General features: G+C 41.2%; 1 protein-coding gene across 1 annotated transcript in view; it reads right to left on the bottom strand.

Annotated features, from left to right (window-relative positions):
- LOC121551751 (myoferlin) overlaps nucleotides 1–8,171 on the bottom strand; it is a 70,118-nt gene extending 61,947 nt beyond the window's left edge. Inside the window, exons 1-3 of the mRNA XM_041864485.2 lie at nucleotides 7,815–8,171; nucleotides 6,220–6,275; nucleotides 5,831–5,922 (exon numbers count right to left, since the gene is read on the bottom strand). Of these exons, the coding sequence (XP_041720419.2) occupies nucleotides 5,831–5,922; nucleotides 6,220–6,275; nucleotides 7,815–7,902 (236 nt within the window). The 5' untranslated portion in view covers nucleotides 7,903–8,171. The remainder of the gene's footprint in view (nucleotides 1–5,830; nucleotides 5,923–6,219; nucleotides 6,276–7,814) is intronic.
- Nucleotides 8,172–15,081: the final 6,910 nt, after the last annotated feature.

Genomic DNA, 15,081 nt, shown 5'->3' with positions numbered 1-15,081 from the left:
CAGACCCCACAGAGCCCCAGGACAGCAACACAATTAGACCCAACCAAATCATGAGAAAACAGAAAGATAATTACTTGACACATTGGAAAGAATTTTAAAAAAAAAACGGAATGCTATTTGGCCCTAAACAGAGAGTACACAGTGGCAGAATACCTGACCACTGTGACTGACCCAAAATTAAGGAAATCTTTGACTATGTACAGACTCAGTGAGCATAGCCTTGCTATTGAGAAGGCTCTCAAGAGAAGACAGGCTATGTGCACACTGCCCACAAAATGAGGTGGAAACTGAGCTGCACTTCCTAACCTCCTGCCAAATGTATGACCATATTAGAGACACATGTTTCCCTCAGATTACACAGACCCACAAAGAATTAGAAAACAAATCCAATTTTGATAAACTCCCATATCTTTTGGGTGAAATACCACAGTGTGCAATCACAGCAGCAAGAGTTGTGACCTGTTACCACAAGAAAAGGGCAAACAGTGAAGAACAAACACCATTGTAAATACAACCCATATTTATGTTTAATTATTTTCCCTTTTGTATTTTAACTATCATTACAACACTGTATACAGACATAATATGACATTTGAAATGTCTTTATTCTTTTGGAACTTTTGTGAGTGTAATGTTTACTGTAATTTTTTATTGTTTATTTCACTTTTGTTTATTATCTATTTCACTTGCTTTGGCAATGTAAACATATGTTTCCCATGCCCATAAAGCCCCTTAAATTGAATTGAGAGAGAGAGAGAGAGAGAGAGAGACAGAAGGAGGGAGGGAGAGATATAATTGAATTGGGAGAGAGAGGAGGATAGAGAGAGAAGAAGAGAGGAGAGAAGAGAAGTAGAGAGACAGGAGAGGGAGAGAGAGAGAGGAAGTGAGGAGAGAAGAGGGAGGGGGGAAGGAGAGATGTTGTTATGCCTCCCCTATGGCTATGTCACCGCAGTGTTGAAGTAATTTGTCATCACACACAGAGAGATTAACAATCATGTGTTAAAACACGTCCTGGAAATGACGTTGAACTACAGGGTCAGCGGTGAGAGATCACACCTAGGCATTGAAAGCAGGCTACTCTGATGCTGAGGAAGGAATACTCTTGAGTCTTTCGTTTTTATTCCTCTTGACATTTTACACATTTCACATTTTTTCTTGACTCAATTAGTTGGCACTTGACTTTTCAAAGGCAAACAGACATGCAAAATACCCATTGTTGAATATTTTCACACTCAGGAAATGAGTTGACTGTTACTGACTAATGATATGGAACACACACCACCTGTCAACACACTAGTTAGCTATATTTATACACTGGGTAGTGGCTAGTTCCTCTTGTATGAGTTTAAAGCAGCTACACACCATGATGTCAAATAATACAGCGTAATATGGAGTTCTTTCTTTTGCTGATATCAAAGGCCCTGCTGCTAACTGAGCCAGTCTATTTGTGCTATCATGTCAACTCCTTGTCACTCATTGTCATGCCATGTTTGGATTGACAATGAGTAATGGAGTTGGCAAGAGCAGGCTATAGTTAACTGTCTAGTGTTTATCAGAAAAAAACATATGTATACATGTATGTATATCATTTGGGGCTTTTTAGAATGCTGACGTTGGACATGGAGGATTCTAAATGCCTCAACATGACAGATAATTGTTTATGGTGGTCACTAGTAAGGAGATGTCCTTATATCCAAAACACCCCCCTAATCGAGTGTGTGTTTATACAACCTCACCCAGATACACACACATCTGGAAAGGGTACTCAGAAGTACTCAAGATCAACCCCCCATTTGCCAGTGACAAGCCTGTGCAAGCTCTGTAACTGCTTGTGTCAGTGCCCCCGACATTATAGAAGATCAAAGATGTGAGTCACTCTCATTACCATAGCCTGCTCTCTCTCTGCAATGCAATTCAATTTAAAGGCTTTATTGGCATGGGAGACGTCTGTTAACATTGCCAAAGCAAGTGAAGTAGATAGTAAACAAAAGCTCTCGCTCTCTCTCTCTAGACATCTAGATTAGAGTTCCTGCTGAGAAGTGGTCAAAAGCATGTTGCTAAATAGAGGTTGCTCATGTACGTGACTTAAAAAGAGAGATTCCCTCATGTCACACTGGAAATGGAACAACAATAAAGCATCAATACAGCTCAGATATGTTTCATCCATCTAAAAGCACTAATGTGCTAAGTAAAAAGCATGTTGATCCCTGTTTCTCTTGACATAGAGTAGACACAGAAGAGGTAATTTGAATCTATTTAGTTTGAAGTTATTTGTGTTCATGGTGAAGCAATAGCCTTTTGGAGAGAGAAAACTGTTCCATCACAGAGAGAGATAAAACCTCCTCAAATAGCAGGCGAGTCTGAACACGGTGGCAGGTACAGGGTGTGGTAGTGGAGCTGTAAGGGGGTTATGCTACTTCAAATCACCCTGCACTTTTCACTTACCAATGTGGTCCCTTCAGGACGGGATCACAAGGACGCTCCAATCACACAACCTATTATAAGGCACCACGTCCCTCCCTCTAGCTCATTAACGTTTTCTTCCTTACGGAGATCACAAGCTCTCTCTACACTCTCCTCAGCACGACTTGTCTCACTGTTTTTCTGCTTAATTGTGAATCGGTAACGGACTCGCCACTGGGCATTGGATGCAGCTTCTTGTCTAGAGTGTTAAATACTTTTACCAAAAGGAAAAGTTGGGCTCTTCTCAGTCTCCAGTCAAACCTAGCGCCACGGCGCTAACTTTTGCCCCACTTTTGAGATTTGGTTAGCCCACGGTGTGAGACAAAGCTAACCTAGCTAGCTCACCGAAGACTTACGACTCACACTTTTTCTTCAGCTAGCAGTGTGCTAGCAATAGCTAGGCTATTAGGCCACGAGGTGAACGCTAGCTAGCTAACGCCAGGACTAGTTTCACAGCTAAACATTGGCGAGCACACGCTTAGAGCTAGCTCATTCTACTAGCTCTTTCTACTCGGTTAGCCCATGCTGCAAGGTGAAGATAACCAGCTAGCTCATCAAAAACGAACGCTATGCGCTTTGTCTTCAGCTAGCAGTGTGCTAGCAATAGCTAGGCTATTAGCCCACGGGGTGAATGCTAGCTAGCTATCATCAGGACTAGCTACACAGCTAAGCATCTGCCAGTACACACACAGCCTTGAACCCTCCATCTATCCGGAGCTATGGATACTACTACCCCTTCACAGTGTGTACCCAGCTGGCTTCCTGCTCCCCAACCGGCACACCCATGCCTGTGTGGATCCATGATCTCAGTGAAGGACACACATCCTATCTGTGTCACCTGCTTGGGACTGGAGCATGCTCAGGCGGCTCTCGCTAACCCTGAGTCCTGCGAGCATTGCAAGGAGTTGCCAGAGTCCAGTCTCAGATGGAGGGTGTGCAGAACAGCCCCCCCACAAGGTTCCTCTTCCTCCCAGCCTTCAGGCGAAGAGGCAACCCAACAACCCCGAACCGAGACCAGCTGGGCCAAGGTTATGGACGGTCTCCCCCCTGATTTCCACTCGCTGTTCGACGAGCTAGCAGCAGGGGAAGGAGGTATAAGAGTTTACGAGGAGGAGGTTGACAGTATTGTGTGACTTTTCTGCAATGAGGATGAGGAAGGGGAGGAAGATCCCTAGGCTCAGGCCTCAAGGCCTTCCAGTCCTCCTCTCTCAGCCTGGAGTTCGCGCTAATCCATGTGTGCAAAAAAGGCGAAAGAGACTGGTTCGATGGGAAGAGACTCCCATCCTATACCGTCCCTGGGAGACAGCGTGTCCCCACGATCACAGCATGCTTGGTGGAAGCTAAACGCAACTGGGACAAACCCCTGTCCGACAAGGTCCCACCTAGGGACTTCACTGTCATGGACATGCAAGGTATGGAGGAGCAGTGGAACAATCTCTCACTAACCACCTCCACCCCGAACGCTGTGCATTCTCCCTCACCGGCACTTCTCTCCCTGGCAAGAAGGAACGTTTATTTTTCTCCATTATCCAGCGCCCCATCTTGGACTTACGGATCCTCAACAGCTATCTGAAAAGGTTCACCTTCCTTATGCTTACACACAACGTGCTGTCTCACTTTGTTTGTCGAGGCGATTGGTTCACTACAGTCAATCTACAGGATTTTCACAAAAGCATTCTGCCAGCATACAGGAGGTTTCTCAACTTTGCCTGTCAGGGTATCAAGTATTTCGCTGTTCCCTTCGGGCTATCACTAGCCCCTCGGACGTTCAGCAAGTGTGTGGAGGTGCCCCTAACTCCCCTGAGATGTAGAGGACACAGGATCTCCGCGTACATAGACGACTACCTGCTCTGCTCCCACTAACAGAATCAGGCAGTGAGAGAGAGCTGTCCTCCTCACCGAGTTAGGTTTCAGGATCAATCAGATAAACAGCTGTTTAGTGCCCACATAGAGAATAGAATATCTAGGTGTGGTTCTGAATTCTATCTCTTTCTGGGATGCACTATCAGACGGGCGAATCATGTCGCTTCACCAGTGTCTCTCCATGTTCCAATGGGGTCATACGGTCACACTGAAGACGTGTCTCTGTATGTTAGGTTGATGGCCTCCACCATCTCAGTAGTTCTGTTGGGACTATTGAGGATGAGATATTTTCAGCGCTGGGTATCTGCCCTACGCCTGTGTCCCCGTAGTCACCTCCATCGGAGGATAACGGTGTACTCACCAAGCATAGTGGCTCTCCGCCACTGAAGGGACCCCTCGATCTTCGCCAAGGGCACTCCCCTAGAGGTAGTGTCTGCGAGGAAAGTAGTGATAACAGATGCATCTCTCACAGGGTGGGGCGCAGTCTGCGAGGGGAGAGCACTGAATGGTCACATAAATTACCTTGAGTTGCTTACAGTGCTGCTGGCACTAAAGCATTTTCTGCCTTTTCTTGGGAATTGTCACATCCTGGTCAGAACAGACAATATGACCGTAGTGGCATACATCAACCACCAAGGTGGCACCCGATCTCTGCGTTTGTGCAGACCAGCCCACAAAAGTATTATGTGGAGCAGCGCACATCACTCTTTACACATGACTCATGTCCGGAACGGACTTGTAGTCCAGAGGGAACTCGCTATACAGGAACTGGAGACTCCATCCCGAAGTGGTGGCTCAAGTGGGGTGGAAAAAGTATTTGAAAGAGAACTAGGGTAAACACTTCTGCAGAGGGAGATCCATAATGTTCCTTAAGGTCAAATCTTAGGGTTACTTGCGTAACCCCGGTTCTCTGATAATATGAGTGGGGTATCTCAATATGCATAAGGAGGAAAACATATGTTTGATAATGAGCTAGAGGGCGGGACTATTCACCACGCCGCCTGTCTGTCTAAGACAGATGTTGTGTGATTGGAGCTTCCTTCTGACGTCGCCTAAAGGGCATGCCCCATATGTAAGATAGCTCACTCATATTATCAGAGAACCGGGGTTACGCAAGTAACCTTAAGATTTGACCTTAAGGAACATTATGGATCTCCCTCTGCAGAAGTGCTTACCCAAGTTCTTTACAACTCAGTTTAAACTCAGCACTGCCCTCAGGGTTTGAACTTTCATTCCCTGTATAACCTGTGCTTACCAGACACTGTGTTGTAATGACCAGGTTCACATACTAATGGAGGGGCACTTTGACTGAGAAATGACAGAGGTCAAACTGAGTTCTGAGCTCTTGCAGACTTTACAGTAAAACACTATGTCCCTGCTCCTCCCTAGCAGCACTAGCAGAGTGTCCGACTAGCAGGAGGTGTGTGTGCGTGTGTGTGCCTGTGCATGTGATGTTCTCTCACAAAACATTTGAGACATATACAGCTACATGCCAGGTACGTACTTATCTTTGCCGATAGTCTCATAGTCTTTCACAATCACGTCTATAAAGGAGGACGCATCCAATGGGGAGCCCTTTAGGTCAAACTCAAGCACCTGGAACCACAGATTGAGTTAGTTCATAAAAACGCAACTTTTCCAATGTTAGTTAAATTATGAAACTATGAAACATGTGGGGTACAAATTTTTTAAATCAAAGGGGAAGTGGGATAGTGTTAACAGTTATCATTCCTCTATCTAATAATAACTATTCCATGTTGAGTCATCAACTAACAGTAAGCACAGTGGACAAAATATTTGCCTCGTTCCCTCATTCCTTCTCATACCCTCCTCCACATAATACATTCCTCTCGAGGAGAGAGGATGGATTGTTCTGTAAATATTTATACTTACTTCATTCCACACAGGATTGAGTTCACTATCAATTGCTTTAGTTTTCTTCTTTTCACCTGTAGGGTTTACACAAAGTGGCAAGATTACAACATGGAATATAGGTTTTTATATTTACCCTGCATGTATATGTATGGGTAGAATTTATTTGTCTGGGTCCAATGCAGACGTTTTTATCTCAATATCAAATCATTTCTGGGTAACAATTACGTTACTGTGATTGTTCTTAATTAAATGGTCAAAAATAAACAAAAATAGCTTCTTTGCAAAAATGCAAAGTTCTCAAGCAATAATTTTGCTAGGACTGTTTAGAAGTGGTCTGGAGTGGGGAGGGGAAAACTAGCTTTTGGTGATGTCACTAGGTAGGCCAAAATTCCATCCCACCAAAACAGGCTGAAATTTCAGGCAGTATTTTCAAACAGCTCTTACACTAAAAGGGCATTATCATCATTTCACAATTTCATAGTATTATTCCAACCTCATAATATATAAAACACAGAAAAATCACGTTTTTAACTGCACTGGGCCATTAACATATACAGGTAGTTTTAAAATGGGTAATAACTACTCATTTGGTCCTCTGTAGCTCAGCTGGTAGAGCACGGCGCTTGTAACGCCAAGGTAGTGGGTTCGATCCCCGGGACCACCAATACACAAAAATGTATGCACGCATGACTGTAAGTCGCTTTGGATAAAAGTGTCTGCTAAATGGCATATTATTATTATTATTATTAATTAAACTAAACTACAAATTAATTAATTTAACTACTGTACTCATCATTAAATATTCTACAAATTAGCATTTCTCAATTGCTCTGTTTACACAACATCCCTGGGGCTGGTAACATAGTGAGCCAACTTACAATGGCAACATATTGAACCATAAATGTTGAATGTGTATCTTGGACTGACTCTTATCCTAAAATATCCATACGAAAATGAAGCACATTGACCCATCTGCAGAGCTGTTGATGACAGGGGGCGAATGGGTGATTCCAACCCCTTATAAGGGAATGTGATTTCCCTCTGTGTAACACAATAGAGGCAACATTACTTAATGTGACTCATTGCCTTAAAGCAGGCAAACTGAGGTTCGGGAATCTCAGAACCATTGCACAGTACCATTGTTGTACCTTCAAGGCAATTCATAGTTGTATTGTGCCCTTAATGATGCAGTATCTCCACTTTTGAATACAAAGAGCATCATGTTTGTGTTTATTGAACATGTTACATGTTTGGGGACTACAAAACCCACCAGAATATCATCTTATTGTGGACTATTGCAGTTTTTGTTGTTTCAAATAATAAATCATAGACAGAAAATGGGTCGGCTAACCCAACATAGACAGCAAAGGGCAGAAAGGATAATGTGACTTTAAAATAAAGATAACTAAAAAGTAGCCTAACTAAAAAGTAGGCTACAACCTGAAAGCAACTCTGCATGTCTTTATATTTGATTTATATTAGCCTACATTTGGTGAAAGTCTTTGATCCAGATGTTATGAACTTCTCAAGAATAGCCAACAATCAACACATTTAAACCTATGAGAAAATGTAGGCTAAATGCTACAGCAAGAGGCAACAATACAATAACTCACCTCTGAACACTATCGCTGCTATGGGATCTGGGATTCTGAGTTTCTTTTTGGGGATGCCTTTGGCAGTTTCCACTACGACGCGCAACATTATTACAGCGTTTTTAAGTCCGTATTATAACTCCCTTGTGAATCACAGCATGTTCCTCTGCCTCTTCAACAACGAACATTGTAAAATAGGAAACGCTCCCTTAGTTAGAGGAGAGAGGAGGAGTGAAGTCCCGAATTAGTTGGCTATCCCCTGTATGAGTCAGAAGGGGAAAAAATATTATAGATGTGTGTTAAAATGTATTCCATCACGTCGAGTAGGCTATAGTCAGAATCTGTTAGGTTACTAGCCATCCTACTTGTGACTTCTACATCTACCACTTGTGATATTGTTATGAGGTTATGAACAAACTTGACGCTGTCAAAATATTGTTTGACTATAGGCTACTGAAATAGGCTACAATTCGTCATAGCCTACGTTGTCATTTACATGCATCTGTAACAGCTTTTTACAGTCTATCGTGGTTCAAATGTAGCCTACACCGCTGCGCCACTCAGAGGTGATGGGGTTGAACAATGCTGAGTGTGGTACCAAAGGTGACCACGGCGATTTTCCTTAAAGTCCGATGATGAACCTGGTAAAAAATTATAGGACATGGTCGAAATTCGTAACAACATTGTACTAGAAAATTGTACCGTTTTTACAATTATTATTATCAAAGGAAAATATTTAAATAAAGGAGTGGCTGCGGATTAGGGTGACAACATTTAAATAACCCAAATGCGGGTCAAAGAGAAGATTTTGCTGGACATTTGCTTTTCAACTGTGCCTCCAAATCGTTTTTGAAATCGGAGCATATAATATGCGCCTGCAATTCTACATCACGAGCATTGTAACCACGGCAGCTTCAACTGGGAGATCCATAATGTTCCTGCCACCGCACTGTGAACGGTGGCAGATTGAAGCTTATGATTGGTTTAGTAAGGGTCTGGGGCCAAGGTGATTGGATGCGTGTTTGTAAAGAAACGCCACTCACGATTAGAGTGGAGTGCAGCCACGGAAGACGACAGGCGCGTTCGTTTTCCGCTGATCAAATTTTATGAACTCAATTGTCTTGGAGCGCTGTTTTGTACACATAATTGTCAACGATTTTTTTGCTGCTATCCCTTTCCCTGTAGCAGAATGCTTCCTTATGACTGCATGTGATAATATAGCGTACAACTAGTGATTTAATCCACCACTTGCATTAGCCCAGATCCATAGACTACATTATATTCACCTTGTTTGGTCATTGACAATTTAGCACTAGGTTCATTAGGTTGTAACAACAAAAAGACAGCATTCAGCATGAATTTTGGTAGGGTGATCTGATTTGTCTTTAACTGTATTATGAACATTGTTTTGCCAAAACTGATTATGATCCCAATTGTGCAACTGATTCTAGTGGGGGGACAATACATTGAAAGATCATTTGGGTTGGGTGGAGGGGCAGATTTAGGCGATGTCATCTTGTTATCAGAAGATTTTATTGGATGTTGTTCATTAGAACAATTCCCATCCCCTACATTGGGCTACAATATATAATAATTAATTAGTGTGCTTATCTCAGCAAGAATACTATTGTTATTCCCCATAATTGTATTATTTCACTTCTAAGCAATTTTGCTGGTGTAATTAGGCTATTTGAAATCTGATATGCCAACTTTGAAAAAAACGAAACAAAAAAATGTTAAATGAGGGCTTTGCGTTTTTGTAAGCATTTATGGACAGCTCCAAAAGAATTGGGACAGTGACACATTTTTTTTACAGATAGTCGGAATAGAAATTAATGGTAAATAATGTATTGTGTCATTTTGGAGTCACTTTTATTGTAAATAAGAATATAATATGTTTCTAAACACTTCTGCATTCAGGTGGATGCTACCATGGTTACGGATAGTCCTGAATGAATCGTAAATAGTGATGAGTGATATTTGTGCGTCTGTAACTTTCTAACCCATCATTATTCACGATTAATTCAGGACTATCCGTAACCATGGTAGCATCCACCTGAATGCAGAAGTGTTTAGAAACATATTCTATTCTTATTTACAATAAAAGTGACTCCAAAATGACACAATACATTATTTACCATTCATTTCTATTGGGCATAAAATAATCTGAAACAACCAAAACAAACAGCAAATACATCCAACAAGTTTGTAGAGTCACAAGCTTGATGTAATCAATGTGGGGACTATTGTCACGCCCTGACTCAGGGGACGCTTAAATGTTGAGTCAGGGTGTGTATATTCTTTGTTGTACGTTTTCTATGTTTATTATTGTGGTATCTAAAAATATGTTGCTCATTATGCTGTGAGAACAAGGAGTCCGCTTACACTGTACTTTGATTATAAAGGTTTATTATTTCAAAGGATTTCAGCGTAAATTTACAGACATCTGCAGGCATCTGGAGAACAACGGACCCAAAATAATATGTTGTGCTGTCCTCCTTTGTCCCAACCAAGTATTTATCATCTTTTTCCCCTACAGACCAATCCCATGACTCCACACAACAGACTTCCTCTGTTTTAGGGTGCCCCTATAGAACTGCTCTCCAGATGCTCCCCTAAGCTGAATCAACATCCTCTAAGATACCATTTGCAAACGTTAGCAAAGTCATAAATTGCTTAGACACCACATATTTCCCCCCTTCGAGACTAATTAAGTCTCGAAAACAAAAAGAATAGGATTATGACAAATAACAATTTCTCTTATTGAGTATCTTTAACAATAAACCAAAAACACATTTTTCTATGGAGTGTAAATACATTTCTATTAAATATGAACAAATCTTTATGGAGTGTGAGAGCGAATACACATGAAAGCCTCAGCAAACAAAATACAATAAAAAATGTCCACATTCAGACTGGTCGACCCATCGGACCCTCCTGTGGATTCTCTCTATCCCTGCCTAGACCCAATATCCCTAAGCATCCACGAAATAAACAAAAACATCTGAGATCCCCACATGTACCCAATAACAGCAAATATCATTCTTCAAAAATTAATACAGAAAGAATATGGCACAAATTATGTATTACACATGCAAATATGTCTATATATCATTGCAGACACTGGAATGTAGTCCACTACACTTAATCTCCTCAGCAGTGTCAACTTCCAATGCAACGTCGATGATGGAATCGGAACATTTCCACACCTTCCTTGTTCCACTTCCTCCAGTCCATTCATATTGTCCCTGTTTGAGTATTTGAATCCCCTCTACACATTCCCCCATATGCTTCTGGAAGAAAAGAAAAGACCAAACAGTATCTTTTGCAAAACAACACATTCAAATTAAAACATCAATATCAATTAAAAATTATATATACAATTATATATAAAATGAATCACATTCCATTTCCCCCCTTTGATTCATCACAAAATACTAAAATCACACTAATATTTAAAAACGTGAAAAATGATCGGATATTCAAAATGGATATCTATCCATCAATACTCCATCCAGTCCCACTTGTTCATCTTCATCTAGATTAGTAACAGTTAACAACGGCATCTGAGTGTTTTCTCCAGGCATCACAACTCCAACCCATCTCAATATCATAGCCTTCGCAAAAGTCAATAACAAAGTACAAAAGCAAAACATCACACACAGCGCTATCAGAGCTGCTACTAAAATCTGAACTATCACTGCTCCCACTGGGCCTAACTGATCTTTTAACCAAACCTTCGCTGACCATCCAGCTCCTTCAGATCTACCAAACACATCCCTTATATTCTTCAATGCATCTATAACACTAGTGATATTATCAGAACTATCTGGGATCAAAGTATAACAATCATCCCCCGTCAAATTCATAGCCAAACATAAGCCACCTTGTTTTGCTAAAATATAGTCAAGAGCCATGTCATGTTTCAACAGCGTCAGTCTGTGACTTCTTTGAGTATTCGACAGAAGGTTAAACCCTCTTATCGTTTCATTTGCAAAACCCTGCAAAGTATAGGTAATATTATCAATGTGATCTGCCAAAAATATTACACCATACCATGGAAAAAGTCCCAGTCCCCACTTCTCTCCTAGACTTATCCTCCAATGGTATGCTTCCAGACTATGAAATTTCGCCATGTCCCTTTTCACCCTATTTCCAAACCTAGACTCAGATTTATCTGTGTCCGGTGCTTCCCCTCTTTTAATGGTAAAAACCTCATATGGAAGCTTCAACGTCGACATGTAACAACATCCTGTCCATCCATAGGGTAAGAATATATACGCTTTATCACCACAAACCCACCAAATATCTCTAAAATTCCCAATAGTCACATTACCAGGCAAAAGCTGATCTTTCACCATCAAAGTCCTGCTCTTCTTACTAACTGGAACATAAAAAGTTACATTATATTTCTCATTACTAACCTTATGTTCATGCTTACCCAAAGTCATCATATACATCACAATCTGATATTCCCCTAAACATCCCCTTTCCATCATATGTTTTATTTGAACAAAAACAGCTTTTAGTCCTCACTGGTTTCACCTCCAATGCTTCAGGAATCGCTGTTAACTGATTTTCCTTCCCATCTAACAAATTCACATAGGGTAATTCATTTAACCAAGAACACTTAAACCTAGGCCTAAACAAATGCTTTGACAACGACATTATTGTATCTGTTAATGATTGTTGCTGATACAACAGCCATGATAAAGCATAAGATTGACACGTACTTGATAGAGGTTGAGCCACCGTCTCTAAGATTGAACCCCATGTGCCTGGTGCTGGAATTCTCAACAGACATGGACCCTCAAGATTCCCCACTGATCTTACAGAATGAGGTAACTGCTGGAACCAAAGATTCCTACCTGCCCATCCATCTTTAATTTGCAAAACAGAAGAATCAAATCCATATGCCTTCCATTTAGTTTCTCTCTTCCCTAACGAGCGGTATTGATCAGATATATCTTCTTGTCTTCCATTAAAATCAAAGAACTCATCCTGTACCTCCATGATAGTATTCTGCACAATTTCAGATGAATCTACATCATTCTCTACTACCATCTGCTCTCCTATTTCAACACTATCCTTACTACCATTGACAGCACTCTCCATCCGTATCATAAACTCCCGAGTCACTCTTACTACATCATTTAGTTTCAGAAAAGTTGTTGTTGGTGTCTGTGTCATATTTCCTAAATTTGTTATTGCCGTCGTACCATTAATCTCTTTCAAAGTTACTATTAAAATAGTGGCTTTAGTTGATGTATTAACACTCTTAACTATTTCCAGTGGGAAAGTTACAGATATCCTCTGTGTATTATTTACTGTTGGAGTGGCTACTGTAATATACTTCTCCTGAACTCCTTTGGTGACTGTGGAAGCTTCAACAGACTTTAAATCTTCCATCATAAGCGTCACCTTACGAGTTACATAGCCTTTTAACCAATAATTCTTAACCGGAACAAATGTTAATGCTTGCACTAAATAAGTACACATATATTCTCCCTGATCTTTCCATGTAACATTACGCAAAATAAGTGAGCAATCACTCATAACCCTCTTCCACTTCATATCATTGTACAAAATATACTTCCTTTGACTAGGTGAAACAGCTTCTACTTCTGGTCCTGATAACAACACTTCTTCTCCATAATTATCTCTCCACTTAACTCTAAATTTCCTTCACCACTGTTCTCTCTCTCGTACTAACATTGAAGCTGAGCTGACTTTCCTAGAGTTACTTCAACCCTAGTTTTCATAACTTTTTGGACTGACTTTTCTTCTAACTTTTCAAAAACCATTTCACTGATTTATCCACAAATTCCTTTCCCACTAATTTTAGGATATGTGATCGGGAAGTCCCCACCTGCTTGTGACTTCTTTACACAAGAACTTGGCAAACGATTGAGCATCTTTTAGCTTAGTTTGACATCTTATGCACCTCTTGGTGTAGGAATGTAACCAAGAATAACAGTCACACCCCTGCAAACATTATTTTTCAGACAGATTGTCCACCTGCCTATGACATAGTCAATCTGTTCAAGCAAATATGGTGCCCAAAAACCCTACTCCTTTGTGATCTTTATCCTAATCTTAGCCTGCTTCAAAAAATCTTCACTGAGATTTCCAATCCAGAATACTAAAGACAAATCCATCTCTGTCATCATCAACAATTGGTAAACATTTTCCTTTGGCACTTCTACCAGACAGCCGTCTGGTGTACATCTTATTGTACAGTTCAACTTACACAATGCATCTCTTCCCAACAATGCAATAGGTGTATGTTCTGATACTAGTATGGGTATTGTAATTTTCAGATTTTTATAGCAGAGCTCAATTGGTTCCGTAAGAGGAATCAGCTGTTTTACTCCCTCAAATCCGATTGTCCTAATTAGTTGATTGGACATAGGGAGATGTGTAACCTCTTCAGGCCGAACGCAGGTAAAAGCAGCTCCGCTATCCGCCATCACTTCCAATGGGGCGGTTGTTTATTTTCACCTCAATTGTTGGATCTTTTTCCGGTCCTGATGCTACCAGCTGACAGCCCCTTTCGGATCTTCTGGGTACCCCTAGAATCCTTGCTCCGGGCCCCTATAGGGGTTCACCGGTCCCCCAGATGATCTTGACTGACCCCTGTATCTTCCTCTGAAATTCCCTCTGATGTTTACTCCTGGCCCATTGCACTCACAGCAAAGTCACCAACCTGTCCACAATCATAACACACTTCTGAAGATTGCTGGAAGTATGGCTTAAATCTTCCTCCTCTTCCTCTTTCTAAGCCTTCTCGTCCTCTTCCTCTCCAATTCTGTGTCTGTCCAGAAACTGGCTATGGATATGAAACAACTTGTACCGCTATTGGTGGCTGGTACAATTGCGGTTGGAACTGGTCCGGTTGAAGCTGTGGCAGTGATTGTTGATTTGGTGCACACTGATTCTGCATAACCAAAGCTTGTTTCTTCTCCTTCTTATTCTCCCCCAGTTGTATTTGATTGAGTTTTCTGAGAGTTTCTTGGTCCTGTTCTTTCTGGTTGTGTTCCTTTTTCCTGTACAGATCCACTTGATGGCCTATATGATCTGTATAGATGCCTTTTGTCATGCTTCCAAGTCCAACCACCTCTGCCAGTTTGCTCCTTACTGGTGAGGGCAGTCCCATCTGCAATTTAGCTCTCAAAATTGACTGCTCAATTTGACTCACATCTGGATCATTTCCGGTAATATTTCTCCACACTTGATGAACTCTTGACACATAGGCTCTCGGATTTTCTTGTTGTCCTAGTGGGTCAAT

The sequence above is a fragment of the Coregonus clupeaformis genome, chromosome 35, assembly GCF_020615455.1.
Source record: "Coregonus clupeaformis isolate EN_2021a chromosome 35, ASM2061545v1, whole genome shotgun sequence".
Lineage (NCBI taxonomy): Eukaryota > Metazoa > Chordata > Actinopteri > Salmoniformes > Salmonidae > Coregonus > Coregonus clupeaformis.
Note: the sequence above shows the minus strand (reverse complement) of the source record. Positions and strands in the feature narration are given on the sequence as shown.